General features: G+C 55.5%; 1 protein-coding gene across 1 annotated transcript in view; it reads left to right on the top strand.

Annotated features, from left to right (window-relative positions):
* The window catches only part of NIN (ninein), a gene marked incomplete at its 3' end in the record, with an annotated part of 56,929 nt that overhangs the window by 3,477 nt on the left and 39,216 nt on the right, over window positions 1–14,236 (top strand). The window contains exons 2-3 of the mRNA XM_082318671.1: window positions 2,871–2,952; window positions 10,270–10,439. Of these exons, the coding sequence (XP_082174797.1) occupies window positions 2,871–2,952; window positions 10,270–10,439 (252 nt within the window). The remainder of the gene's footprint in view (window positions 1–2,870; window positions 2,953–10,269; window positions 10,440–14,236) is intronic.

Genomic DNA, 14,236 nt, shown 5'->3' with positions numbered 1-14,236 from the left:
TTGCCGCCAGGCTCTGCTGCGTTCGGGCTGGTTTGGATCAGCTCTGGAGTTGCTGTTCGAGGCCCCTGTGAGCAGGTGCACAAGTTGGTGCTTCCAAAATACCCCAAGTTCAGTTGAACACATTGAAAAGAGTATCAGATTTTAAATACCCTGACACTGTTTTGCTGCTGAATACTTTCTGCCTTGCACTTGTGAAGTTTTTGGTTTGGCTTGAGTGTCTGAGGCTGTCTTCCAGAAGTGGACGGCGCTTTGTGCAACACTGCCGCAGTTAATGCTCTCCTCCCCGGGGCTCTCCAGGCCCGTCCTTTTGCTGGGAATATTCTCTAAGCAAAAACCAAAGGCGATTGATGCAGACGTGTGCCTGCCCACGTGGGCTGTCGCATCCCTGGCAGTGCCCCTTGCACTCGTGGGGAGCCTGCAGCATCCCTGGTGTGGGCTTTCCAGGCAGGAGCGTGACCCTCCATCCCCACACATGGGTGCTGGAGGCGTGCGGACACCGAGCCCGCACGCGTGGGGCGCTCCATGATGCGGCCGTTGCCTGCACCGTATCTCCCGGGGATGCACGTCCCGCCTGCGTGCACGCTGGCATTTAAATTGGATGGAGACACAGAGCGAGGACACTGCTGGGGAGCAGAGCAGAAGCAAAGGATTGCTTTCTTTAAAATGTGAGATACTGTAGGGCCCGTGGCTTTGCTCTCCCACGGGCTGCCTTGCCTGGCTTGTACTTGAGCACAGCTCTAACTTTAACAGTTGCATTTCTCTCTTTAAGTACTCTGTGTACAGACATGCAGCATCCAAGGTAAATGCACACCACAAGCATCATCTGTTTTTCCTGGTTATCTGCTGTTGATAACCATCATCTCCGGGTGGGCCGGAGGTTTTCCTGAAGAAAAATATCCCCCCCTCTGCCAGCTTGGGCTACAGCTAGGGTGCTGCTGCTCAGAAGGCGTTGCGGGACCCCTCTGTGTGTCTCCATGCTGCTGATTTGCATTTTAAATTTTTAATCCTGCTGCACGGCCAACTGACCGCGGGGCTGGCACGGGGGGGGCTGGAGGATGGCCGCCTCCTGCCCCGCAGCCTAATCTTCCCCGGGCTCCTTTGGACGGGGTGGTCATGGTAAAATCGCTCTGCGGCCTCGCCGCCGCAGCCATCTGTCCCGCGCGCAGCTGCGGCAGCGAGGGCTCGGCCCCCCTTGTCCTTCCTCCCCTCCGTTAGTGCTTCTCGGCAAACCCAAGCTACGGGGCTCGTTGGGCAGCGCGGGTTCTCCGCACCTGCCCGGGTGGTTTTACTCTGCCCTCTCATCTGCTGTGTTTGCAAGAGTGATGCAAAGTGATTTTTATTTTATTTTCTTGCTGCTGTGGTGTCCCATCCAAACCCAGCCCCAGCACCCATCCGAGGGACTGGCTCTGTCTGTCCCCGTGGCTGTTGTCACCGTTCCCTTCCCGAGAAGATCCCGCGGGGAGGGGACCTGTTATTCGAACACCCTCATCTTTTATTCATCCTCATTTAGTCTAAATGTCAAGTTTTTTTAATCAGGCAAATTCTCCTATCTCTGTAAACTGTCCTTTTGAAGTACACCAGCGTTTGGAAATGAATGGCAGCAATTAGTATTCAGATGAAGGCGTCCCTGATAAGTTCCTTTGCTGACCATATTTCTAACTGTTTAATTACTCGGGGAGCCTGTGTTTAAAACCGCAGGGGTGATTCGCACCGCCCGAGCTGTGGTGCGAGGTGCTCCCCTTCCCCGGGGGCCCGTGGCTGAGCCCCCAGCCCCGCTGCCGGCCCCTGCCTGCCAGGGAGCATGTTGCTCTTTTTTTTGGGCTGGCTCGACCCCGAGATCAAGCTGGCAAACTTCAGACCTGAACTTTGCTGCTTGTGCCTCCCCCAGCAGCGTTAAAATGCCCTCTGACTGCGGCTGCTGCCCCTCGTGCCGGATTCCCAGCGATCGACTCTGCCAGCAAGAGCAACCTCAGTGGCTTCTTTACATACAAAGTCTCTCGTTCGATGCTAAAAATTCTCCGAAGATTTATTTAGCCAAAAGAAATCGTAGCAGCCAGCTCTGCCTCGCCACTGACCCATGTCAAATAGCTTCCCCAGCTGTCCCCGGGTTTCCGTCCCCCACGGCTGGAATTGCTGACATTCCCCAGCCCGGCTGTGAAGGATGCTCTAGCCCCTTCGCAACTGTTCGTGGCGCTGAGGCAGGAGGCTTTCCAGGAAGACACAGGTGGAAAAGAGGGGAAAAAAAACCCCAGTGGTGGGATCATCCCTCCTTGCTTTTCCCATAGCCACGCTCCAGACCTGGTATTTCCAGTCCAGCCCTTGCAGCAGGCAGGAGCTGGGGCAGGGCCGCCCTGGAAAGGGTGCGACTTTCTGCTGTCCGCTTTGGAAAGCGTTTTCTGAAGCTTAATTAGGGCAGCGGAGCATTTCCACAACAGAGTATCTCGTCACTGGTCAGGACTGGTATCTCACTGTAGGAGCCACCAACCCTGGCCAGGTCATCTCAAGCGATGGAGAAGCTCCCTGGTCCTCTGGACACGCTATTTCGGGTTCTTGCTTGATGGAAAAAAACTCCACTAATGCACTAAAGCAGTGGCTTTGGGTCGTTGTGATAACTATCATTTTTTCGCATGCTCAAAGGCACTGGCTGTGTCCTCGTGTTGCTTGCTGTCGTTTCTCCAGGCCCCAAACCTGAACGAGCTGAGGTTCATTCGTGCCCCTTGCCAAGGCGCTTGGTGGGCACAGGCGTGCTGTCAGCTCGGCGTGGTGGTCTGAGAGATTTACGTTGCTGCCTATCTTCCTGCTGGGTTATTGGCCTGATATTTAATTATCTGCACTAGCTGATTTCCTCCTTTCTTCCTTTTTTTCCACAGGTCCACTTTGACCAATTTAAAGAAGCACTTATCCTCATCTTATCCAGAACCCTCTCAAATGAAGAGCACTTCCAAGAAGCAGGTACATACTAGAATTCTCTAAAACAGTACATTTTCTTTGGCGAAGCAGATTTGGGTGGCTCTCACAGAGGATCTTAGAAGAGAAAGTGCTTTTTAGGTGCTAAGTTCTTCTGTTTGGGTGCCCAGACCTAGGGGGAAGGGAGAGTTAAGGTCTGTTGTGGAGCCTTGTACAAAAGCATTTTCTGAGCTATTAGATATTTATATCCTATTACCATAATCTAAATGCCCGCAGAGGCACGTGATGTCTGCGTGTAGACAGCTCTAACAGCACTTCAGATGCTCAAGACGTCCCATGGCTGCTAAATGGGCTGACGTCTCTCTATCCCGCGTCGTTTCTGGTGGCCAGGGATGCTTTAGGAGCTCGCCAGCTGCAGCGGATAGCTATGGGCAGGCAATCAAATGGCTGCTTTAATGCTGCCGCTGCTGCTTTTTCCCCAGCTGGGGCTGGCGCATCCCTCGCCCTCCCCTCCGGCGCCTCGGGGCTCGCCGGGAGCCAGGCCCCAGGATGGTGGGACCCCGGCGCAGGAGCCCTGGTCTGGTGGGAGGGTTTGGGGGCTCTGCCCCCGGGGAGCCTCTGCTCCGGGCTGAGCCGGTGCGATCCTGCCGTGCCTCCGCAGGGGCCGGCGGTGGGATTTGTCTCGGCGGACAGCAGCGCCTCGCCAAAAACCTGTGCCGGCTTTGGATGCCACTCTGTTTTTGTGAAGGTTATAAGAGGAGGCTCTCAGCAAAGGCTTGGGGATGGGCTGCTGGACATGGAAATACCCCTCCTGTCTAGCGCTGATTTTTGGTTTTTAAAGTCCATTCCATTTCCTTGTGTCTGGGATGAGCAGGGTGAGCTCGGTCCCGTAGGAAGCTGCTCCGAGGTGACTTTATTTCTCCCAGGGGACAGCCAGTCTGGCCCAAAGGTGTTTCTGAACAAGACGAGCCCTCTGACAAAGCAGGTTGGGGCTGGTCGGAGAAAGCTGTGGATGCTGTGAGTCCTCACTGTCCTGGTTTTTCCTTGCTTTGTTTCACTGCACCTTGAAAATGTGGCTTTTTTTCAACCCTCAGCAGGAAATAAGGTCACAGCTTCAGCGGCTCCCCCCCCCCCCCCCCCATGCAGGAGAGACTGGTGGTACTGGGAGCACTGGGGAGGTGTGGGGCCAGGGTGAGGGCTGAGCCCCTGCAGCTCCAGCTGGAGCGGGGGGGGCGGCTGCCTGGGGCCACACCTGTATGTAAATCCCTAATCCTGCCTTCTGAGCAGCCAGGGCCTGAAATCCCTGAAGGAAAAAACAGCTTACTGAGGGGGGAGAGGGAAACTCCAGGTTTCCTCTCCTGGAGCATCAATCTCAGCGGGAGCATCCCGTGCTCGAGAGCGCAGCCAGTCAGCAAAACGACACCTTTCCCCCTGAAATAGGCTGCAAAAACCGCAGGGCCCAGGAGATGCAACTGATGGATTATTTTTTTTTTCCGCTCCTCATTTCCAAAGCTCTTAATGCTTAGAGGGAGACGGGCGATGACAGCTCTTGCACCCGGCATCCCTTAATGCGGTTTTCCCGCAGGTCAGTGGGTGCTCGGGAGCGAGGGGGGAGCCTCGCCGGTGCCTGGCGAGGGGTCGGGTCCGCTCCGATCGCTTCCAGCCCCTCGGAGAGGAGCTGGCATGGAGCAGGAGGCAGCCTGGGCGAACCAGAACTAATCCAGCCCTCTGTTTATTGGGGAATCATCTGGCTGAGAAGCTCCGGCTTGATTTAAATATAAATAAATCTTCCAGAAAGGGCTACATTTGGGGTTATTGCAGGGGAAATTACAAACGCAGGCGGCAAGAGGCTGCGTGGGAGCTGGAGAGCCCTCCTTGGGGACACGTCTGTCACTGGGTTTTGCACGGCAGGTAATCAAAGGGCACGCGGTGCAGGTAGGGAGCCTGCGCCCGGCAAGCCTGGGAGGCCTTTATTTTTAATGCGTTTTGACAGGTTGGTTAACACCAAAGTCTTTGCTTCTTTTAATTTAGATCAAACTTGAGATTTGGAGAACAAGCTGCTTTGTGCTGTTGGTGTCAAACTGTCAGTGACTGTGGAAATGCTGGTGTTACAGCCCGCCGCGGGCTTGGGAAAAATTGAGTTAAGGGCTTCAAATCGTATCATTTAAATGAAAATTTAATTTGGGGGAAAAAAAAAAGCACAGATTTTAAGGCTGTTTGCTGCATCTGGAGAGGTTGCTCTGCAGGGAAGCAGCCGTGTGCCTCGGTGCTGTGGTTTTACTCGGGGACGTGGGCGGTGGGGAGGTCCCTTGGGTCTGCGAGCGGCCGGAGGGCTCGTGTCTCCGCTCCCCTGCAGCCCCCAGACCGTCCGCGCTCCACGGCCGAGGGCACCCGTCACGGGTGCAGCCCAGCCTGGCTCAGGGAGGGCGGCTTGGCACAAGGAGCCCACAGGCGCCGGAGCAGCCCCTGGGGTCACAGGGCTGGGGACAAGGAACCAAAACTGCCCTGGGGTGCAAAAGCGGTTCCTGCAGAAGCGGCTGACGGTGGGGGTTTCCCCGTTTTGGGGGGGAAGCAGCAGGTGGGAGAGGCGCTCAGGCTTGCAGAGAGCAGCTGATATATTTATTTTTTTTCTTGGCAAAGAAGCTAAATTCCCTTTCCAAAGGGAAGACTGGCACGGAGGATGGTTCTGGCAGGCTGCAGGCACTTTGCCTGGGAAGCAGCCCTGAAAACCAAGGCAGGCAGAGCTGCCAGCGCCGCTGTCATCAGCTCTGTCCCCTCGAGGACGTTGATGTGGGGACACAGACCCAGCTGTGACCAGAGCATCAGCTGGCCGGGCAAACCCCGGCTCTGCCGGGAAGTGGCGTGGCTGGGCAGCGGAGTGGGGGAAGCTCCGGGAAAAGCAGAAAAAGGCCTGAATGTGTCTTAAAATAGTGCTGATTTGAGTGGTTATTTTAGCTCCTGCATGCAGGAGCGTGAGTGGTTGAGCCCATGGCTGCTGGGAGCCCCGTGGGACCCGGGCTGGGTGCTGCTGCCGCCGATGCTCTTTGTCCATGGGTCGCTGTAGCAGTGAGGGGGTGTCTGGGGACAATAAAATAGGGAAGAAGGGAAAAAAAAAGTCAGTTATGTGGGTGTTTAGGGGAAAAAAAAAAATAATCAGGCTTTTTTCCTCCCCATTATGGCAAATAAAGTCAGCTCTGTATGTTGGAAGCCCAGATAGGGAGGGATTACCGGGGTGGAGCGCAGGATTACGGGAACACCCAGGATAAATTAAAGAGCAGCTTGATGCCATCCTCCATGCGGTCACGAGGGGCTGTTGGGTTTTTTTGCTTCCCAGCACATGGACAGAGTTGTCGGCCCGAAGAGGAGCTGGTGGGGCTGATGCCCTTGCAGGGATCCCACCCGCGGCGGGAAGGCTGTAAAGGTCTGGCTCCGGCTCTGCAAGAAGACTTGGGTAGGGACAGGTATAAAACCAATGCCACCATTGGGATGGGGGTGATTTAAGGACAGGCGATGCCTCTGGGCTGAAATGCCTTGGTTTTGGGCCGCTGTGACCCTGCTGCTGCTCCTTTCTGCCTCGGTTGCTGAGCCTCAAGTGTGAAATAAGGACTAGGAGGAGTTTAGACAGTACCCGGTATCTCGGGGGATTAGGATTTAGCAGATCCTAGTTGCGATGTGCTTTGCCCAGCAGTAGGCTGTCTGCTGCCGCGAAGAGGATCCCTCCCTTCCAAATCTTAAAAGCAGCAAAGAAATTAATTTTGCTTCTAAACGACGGGCTCACAGGGCGAGGGTCTTCCTCCTCTAAAGCCCCTTTTGTCTGCGCTCGGTGGCTTTGATGCTGGGCCCAGGAAAATGCTGCTCGCCATCAAGGGGAGCCCCCCCCCTTCCCCAGCGTCTGAGAGCAGAGCAGGATTTCGAAATGACTTATCTAGCGCAGAAAGGCAGAAAATCAAGTGTAAATCTCTAACCATGGAGACGTTTAACTGCCGAGATGGATGGCGGGGAGCGAGCTGGGGAAGCAATGGCTTCTGTCTGCAGTGTTTAAATTGAGGGGGGTTCTTATGAAATGCAGGTTTAGGGTTGGTTTTGGTTGTTTGTTTTTTTTTTTTTTTTCAGGGGGCATTTTGGGGGTCACAACTCCACCCCAGGCAGCAGGGAAGGAAGGTGAGAGGCTCGCTCTCCCGGCAGCTCCCACCCCCAGCCCAGGGGCAGTTCAGGGGGGCAGATCAGACCCCGGTGTCTCATTAGACGCCAGCTCCGGAGTGTGTGTTTTACTAAGCCGACGCGTTGCCGAGGGCTGTAGGAAGCAGGGAGGGTTCGACCTATTTTCTTTTTCTCTTTTTTTTCCCCCTTTCTTGGTGGCTTGTCAGCCGCACAATAGCGAGGGTCCATGAGGAGCAGCATCTCGCCTGCAGAAGGGGGTACCAGAGAGCAGACTCGAGCAAGAGCAGCCTCCCCTCGGTGTTCAATACAGGGGTATATTTTGCAGCGTTTGGGATAAATAGCACACGGGGCTGTCTCACGTGCATCTGTCTCACGGGAAGCATTGATTTTGACATTTCCCTCCTGTTTCTTCATGTGCCTTTGAAAGCACGGGTGGATTGAGCAGCTCTTTTGCTCCTTCCTCATCATGTGGCTGGAAATGAGAAACTCGGTTCAGGTCGTCGGTGAACTTTCTGTGGCCGGGGAGCACGGGTTGCTGCTTTTTGCTGGCATGTGTGCTCAGCTTTCCCGAAATACTGGGGATGCTGGGAGCTCAGCTTTCCCTAAATACTGGGGGTGGTGGGAGCATCGAGGGCACCGGCTGCTGTGCTGGGCGTTTGCGTTGGGCAAGCAGGAGGGCGGAGGGGCTTAAGGATGCTGCAGGTACGGGAGGTATCCATGCACACCCGCTCCGGAGATGATGGTGCCTGGGGCCTTCTGCAAAGGAGCCGGGTCCGTGCTCCCCGGGATGGGGCTGCAGGATGGGGTCCCTTACGCTGGCGCAGTGCCCCGTAACACGAGGGCTTTATTCTGCACCATGCAGCCGGCAGCCAACGGCGCAAAGGTGCACAGGGGCTTGCAGGCGAAGAGCTGTAACCCAGTGTTAACGAAAGAACCCTGGCTCTGGAAACGGGATTTCAGGGTGCCTGAGCTGGGATCCCCTTGGGAGCTGGGATCCCCTTGGGAGCTGGGATCCCCTTGGGAGCTGGGATCCCCTTGGGAGCTGGGCTAAGGCACAGCCTATTTCAAAGTCAGAGCTTTGCAAGGCAGGAGCAAACTTTATGCTCTTCTCAAACTGGGAAGGGTCACCTTTCCCTCCCAGGGATGTTCTCAGGCTTTACAATTTTTTTCAATTGCAAAGGGAAAAGAGGCACACCCAGGAGCTCAGACCAAAGGGGAGAGAGAGAAATCAGCTGCCAGCCTCCGAATGCATAAAACACAGCAGTGGGGAGTCGCTCCCGTTTCCCCGCTCGCTGTTAAAGCGCTTGGCATGGCGCGAAGGCGCCTGGGTTTCCATGTGCAGCTGGGTTTTCAGCTGCAGCAGTGGTTAAACCCGCTGTCGGGGTTGGGGGGTGGAAACGGGGCTCTTCTGAGCATTGGGAAATCCAGAAGGAAATCAAGCCATAGCTTCATTATTGCTAAATTACGGCTTCGTTTCTCCCGCATCTTTCCAAAGACAGATGGGCGCGGAGGTGCGTTTCTGTCTTAGAGGAGGAAAAATTATTTCTCGAGGGGAGGGGGGGAAAAAAAAAACAAAGCCCCCAGCCCTCTTCTGCAAGGGTGGGGGAGAATGGCAGGGAGAAAATAAATGGGTGAATGAGTAGCCACAAATATTAGCATTTCAGAGAGAGCTGCTCGATGGAGATTGTTCACCACCGGGCAGGCTTTAATAGGAGTGATAAGGTTTGCTTTTGTTCTCGGGCTCTTACTTAATCAGCCTGTCTCAGTGCGATTTTTCTATCGGCGCACTTCATCGCACAACTTTCATGTGCGAGTCCCAGCTGCAGCAAATCTTGTTAAAATGGCCTTGTTCAAACACGGGCGCCGGGTTTGTTCCCTAGAGCTGCAATATGGATGGATGGAGTGCAAGGCTGGAGGAATCAAAGGCCTCCTAGTCCTGTGTATTTTATAATTCATTGCATAGCTAAGTTGCAGAATATTTTTCCTCTAACAAGCTTGAAGCCTTCTTCCATATCTAAAGGAATATTATCCAAGGAGGCATTTGGGCAGGGGGGTTTAGAGACCCGCTGCTTTCTGCGTACCGTTTGTCAATGATTGAACAGCATCCCTGCTCCTTATTAGTATTGCACTCTTGCATTTATTTTGTACCAGAGCGCTCTGCAAATAAAATTTTAAAAAGCTGCTGCTCTTGCCACTGCCTCGGTACGCTGCAAGTGGCGGAAAATAAAGATGATCGAGTCCTGGGGGGGTTTCGATGGTAAGGTTAGCAAACACTGAAACAAAGCGTGGCGGACAGCCTTTCCCTAATTGAATCCCTGGTTAATTTGGTCCTCCGTTTAATTTGCCCCCTGCTCCAGACGTCGGATGATTCTCACTGAAAATAGCCCAAAACGTGCTTATTTATTTTTTGTTTTGATCCCTGTCCGTGAGTGCTCCCGGATAATTCAGTCCCCGAAGGCAGGCGCTTGCTGCAGGGAGCCGGGGAATGCGAGCGGAGCCCCCTGTAATTAGATGACGACTCCAAAGGGTTATTTAGATCTTGCAGTTGGCATTAGTTGCACAGCACAAGCTGGGACCTGCCCCGCCGTCGCCCGGATCAGCTGCTCGTGTCGGGCCTCGGGAGATGTTCGCCTCCAAACTTGCCCAATTTTTTTTCCTCACTCGCCCGGTTGTTTTCACGCTTTTAATCGAGCTGTGATTTAAATCCACCGAAAGCGGTGGCAGTCGCCCAGGTGTCTGTGTAATCTGGAGACCTGAGCTGCTCAAGCGCTACGCTGTCCCTAATTAAACCTGCCCATCGCTGGTAATGAAGATGAGTGCAAGGAGGGGAGACCTAATCGACTTCCCATCCGAGGCTGCATTTGCAAGATTGAGGGTTTTTTTTTTCCTCATCTTGTTCACTGAGCAAACTTGATTTGGGAATTGGGGAAGGGTGAGGAAGACAGAGCCCTGATTCCCCTTTGCGATAGCCTTTTTTTTTTTTTTTTTTTTGAGCAGGACCAATTCCAGCCCATCAGGCCTGATACCACGGTGAGGGTAGTGGTCCTGGAAAGGAGCAGCCACTGGTGTCTGCCCAAGGGGAAGGGTGGTGGCAATTTAGTGCTTGAAACACTGCAACCAAACCAGCCCTGTGTGCTGTCACCTGGGAGCTGGATCTGCAAAAATCATGTTACCGATGGGCTTTCTTCTTGACTTTCACAGATTCTTCCCCAGAAGCCCAGCCCAAGTACATCAAAGGCGGCAAACGCTACGGCCGGCGGTCCCTGCCGGAGTTCCAGGAGTCGGTGGAGGACTTTGCCGAGGTGACCGTCATCGAGCCGCTGAGCGAGGAAGCGCATCCCCCGCACATCGCCTCCAGCGACCGCGAGGAGGTGAGCGGGCAGGGGCCGGGCGCTAGCGTGGGCTGCACCCCTCAAACATCGCTGCACCCCTCAAACGCTGCTGCTCCCCACACTGTCCTCGGGTGGTTTGGATGTCCTTGGGGTCGTCCCAGCGAAGGCGATGGTCGCCCTCCTTGCCTGTCCCCAGGGATCAGCCGTGCCAGGCGGTACCTCCCTTGCTCCAGCCCTGAATTCCCTGGGTGCCGGCGCCGCTGGCTTCCCCGCGCCCCTGGCTGCAGCGCAGGCCCGCAATTAAGCAAGGGCTGTAACGCTGCCTCTGTGGCTAACGAAGCGTGGGCTGGGAGCGAAGCGAGCAGAAGTAGAACATCCTCATCTGTTAGCTCACCTGCAAAAACCCAGCCATGGCTCCGGCGCGCTCTGGTAGAGGGGATGGGGAAGAGGGGTGGTGAGTGGCAGAGCTCCGCAGCGGGCGGCTGCCTTGGGACGGTGCCCTACCACCGGAGCCATCAGCTTCTCTGGTCAGTCCTCTGCATTTTATCCTCCGAGCAAACAGCTTGCATGCTCCTGCACGAAAGGAAAAGGTTGGCCACCCCGGGAGCTGCACGGCTCTCAGGAGCCCCCATGCCCCACATATGCCTGTACATAGACTTGCTCAAAAATCCCGATGTGTTTTCCTCCCTCGTTTTGTGATCAAAATTAGTGGCTCTCTTTGTGCTAGTGCTTTCAACCCCAGAACCTCCTCTTGCTTCTCCAGAACAGAAGAGCAAAAGGTGAGGAGTGCCTGGGTGGCGTGCATTAGCGAACGGCCACAGCAGCGTTTCCCTGGCGCGGGGCTCGTTCCAGCCTGCCCCAGTTTGCCCAGTATTGTCGATTCAGCGTCGCGTGTTCAGGAGCGCACGGTGGGAGTTTTCCAGTGGGAAGGCGAAATGCTGCCGCTTTCTCCCCTCCTCTGTCTCCTGCCTTTCCATGTGCTTGCCTAGAGATGGGGAGCTCTGCAGCCAGCTGTGCAGGGGGATGCCCAACCCTGCATGGGGAAGCAAGGGAGAAATTTCCAGGTTTCCAGTGTTATTCCTGTGCAGCTGAGCTTAGAAATAAATACAAAAAACTCAAAGAAAAGCTTTTCCACCAGAGCCAGCTTCTTTACCCCGTTCTCGGTAACCTTTGCGCACCACCATGGGGATGCTCATCCATCTCCTGGTGCCGGCCACGTGGGCTGCCCTGACCTTGAAGTCAATGTTAATCTGCTCACGACCCCCAGGGAAGCGATGCCCTCGATAGAAGAGGCCGCTCTAATCTCACTCCTCTGTTTTAGCTGTCGAGGAGGTGTAAAAGGCTAGCCTATTAACAGGGCCAGTCAATGAACTCAACTGGTAACCATGCTGTGCTGCCCGCTGGCTGCATCGGTCTCCTGGTGGGACCTCTTGTTGCACCTTTTGGGGTGGATGGGATGGTTAATTCTCTTGCAACTTGAGCAAAATTTGTAAAATCCCCACTTTCCATCTTTGTCAGCATTACTCTGTTGTCTCTAAAAGAAGATCCTTTCAGTATGCATAGGAATTAGTTGCTTGAAGGCATTGGGGGTCCCGGGGCTGAAATGCTGGGTGGTGTTGGAGACTCCTGAAGCATTGACTTCTTGGGGCTCAGCACAACAACCAGCCTTTGCCCAGGTTTCTCCCGCTGCGCCTATAAACACGCTGCTGCCTGCGTTCTGCAAGCCTGCCTCCAGCCCAGGGTGTTTTGCTGGCCTGAGAACTGGGGCACTGTGGCTTAATTGGTGCTTTCTTTCAACCGGTGCCAATTAAAAGGGCTCAGGCTCTGTCTGAGAGGCTTCCTTCCCCTTCTTGTCTCTGTAAACACGAGAGGAGAGGCTGGAGGGCTGGTCTGTGCCTGGGATCGGCTGCCCAGAGAGGCTCTGCCACCTCCCTGGTGGCTTTCCAGGTGCCAGTGGACAAAGTCATGAGCAGCCGGGTCTGAATTCAGCGCTGACCCTGCCGTGAGCAGAAGGTGGTGTAGGGATCCCGAGGTTCCCTCTGACCCGCATGAGTTTGTCCCCATGGATGCTGCTGGGTTAATAGGTGATGAGAAACGGGTGGCTCTGGCAGCTTTATGGATGTGGTGCTATGGAGCTGCAGCCGTGAAAGCACCTAGAAATGCAATGTGAAAGCTTGCGGTGGTCAAAGCTGTGCATGTCTGGCTCTGGCTGTCACTTGAGCTTGTTTGTCCTGAACTCTTGATACAGGTGATGGGTCTTGTTGGGCTTTCAAGCCCGTGGCAGCTGAGAGCTGGCCCAGTGTCCTTGGGAAGCGCTGTGACCTTGCCTTAGTTTCCTTTTCGCCTTGCATTACACCTGACGATGATGATCTGTGCAATGGCACGGGGCTGGGATGGGGAGCAGGCTTGGTGGCCATGGGGTACCGACCCCAAGCCGGGGGTAGGGCAGCAGCACCCTTCGGCTCACGGGTCCCCAGCAGCGCGCCCCTGGGCACACAGCCAGACGTGGCCAGTCGTAAGGCCACGCGGGCTTCCAAACCTCAGCGTAGGGCATCTGTCACCTCCCCTTCCCCAGCTGCGGGCTCTGCTCCGGGAAAGGTCCCTCCTGCTTGCAGCTTGTAGAAACCGCTGTCGTGTCCCAGCTCTGTCCCTTCAGTGCCTGCGGAAGCCACTCGCTGCGCAGACATCTGTGCGTTTGCTTCTGCATGGAGTGGTTTCCAGTATGGCACGGCCTCTCAGAGCAAAACCTTCTGGCAGGGTCAGGCTGAAACTCTTTGCCTTTGGGAGTTTGCATTTGTACATGCAGGACCTGAAGGGCAACTGTCCCGTAAAGCCAGGATCTGCAGATAGCAGCTCGGGATTGCGCTTGCTCCCCGCAAAAGTGCGTTATTGATGTGACTCTGGTGCTTTGCAGCTGAAGGCAACTGGCAGAGCGGGGTGTGGAGATCTGCTGTCTTTCGGGGTCTCTGCTCTGGCTGCTCCGAGCAGGCAGCTGATCTCTGGGCAAGCACGCAGGCAGGGAAAAACGGGGGCCGTCAGCATTGGTGCGAGGCTCACCTTGCCGCGTGCGAAGCGGAACAGGCTCAGCGTGCGCTCCTGATCGTCATTTTAATTAGCAATATATTCTGGCGGAGAACAAAGGTCTGTCTCGCTGAAGCAGATGGCGGGGGGGAGAGGTTGCTGCCTTATTATGGGGAGAGGCCACCGCGAGCAAACGGCACAGGCTGCAGATGCTCGCCCGGGCCCCGGGCTGGAGGGTGGCAAGCATTGAAAGCCGCGGCCATCTGCTCCTCAGCCCGGCCAAGCACGCGCCTGCCCAAATAATAATAATAATGCATTCCTGGGATCGCCGCTCCCGTGCGCGGCCCGCCGACGTGTGCGACCCGCATCCAGCTGTAGCACCATCGGGGCCGGGGGAACAATGCCGTGCCTGACATCGGGATGCGCCGGCCCCCCATGCCCGGCCCGGCCCCCCTTTGTCCTCCCGCCGGCGGTGGCCGACCCCGAGCCCCCGCCGCACAAAGGGACCCCATCGCCCTCCGCAGCGGGGCCCCGGCACGGGGAGGGAGGTCACACGAGCTCCTCGGGGTCGGTGGCAGTGGGCTACCAGCCCGCAGCCCCCCCCTATATTCAGCTTCTTCAGGTTGTTGGTATTTATGGAGTTAACGCGTGTTTGGGGTTCTTGGTTTTGAGGCAAGTCCTTGAAGTGAGAGGTTCTGGTGCTAAATGGTTTAGATCTGATTCTATATAAAAATATATATGTTGCTTAGGCAAAAAGACTCGGACACAGCGGTGGACCCCCCTCCTGAGCATCACTGCCCAGGTTCCCCTCGGTG

This window comes from Platalea leucorodia, assembly GCF_965183815.1.
Source record: "Platalea leucorodia genome assembly, chromosome: 7".
NCBI classification, from domain to species: domain Eukaryota; kingdom Metazoa; phylum Chordata; class Aves; order Pelecaniformes; family Threskiornithidae; genus Platalea; species Platalea leucorodia.
The sequence above is the reverse complement of the archived record's forward strand: the minus strand, read 5'-3'. Positions and strand labels throughout refer to the sequence as shown.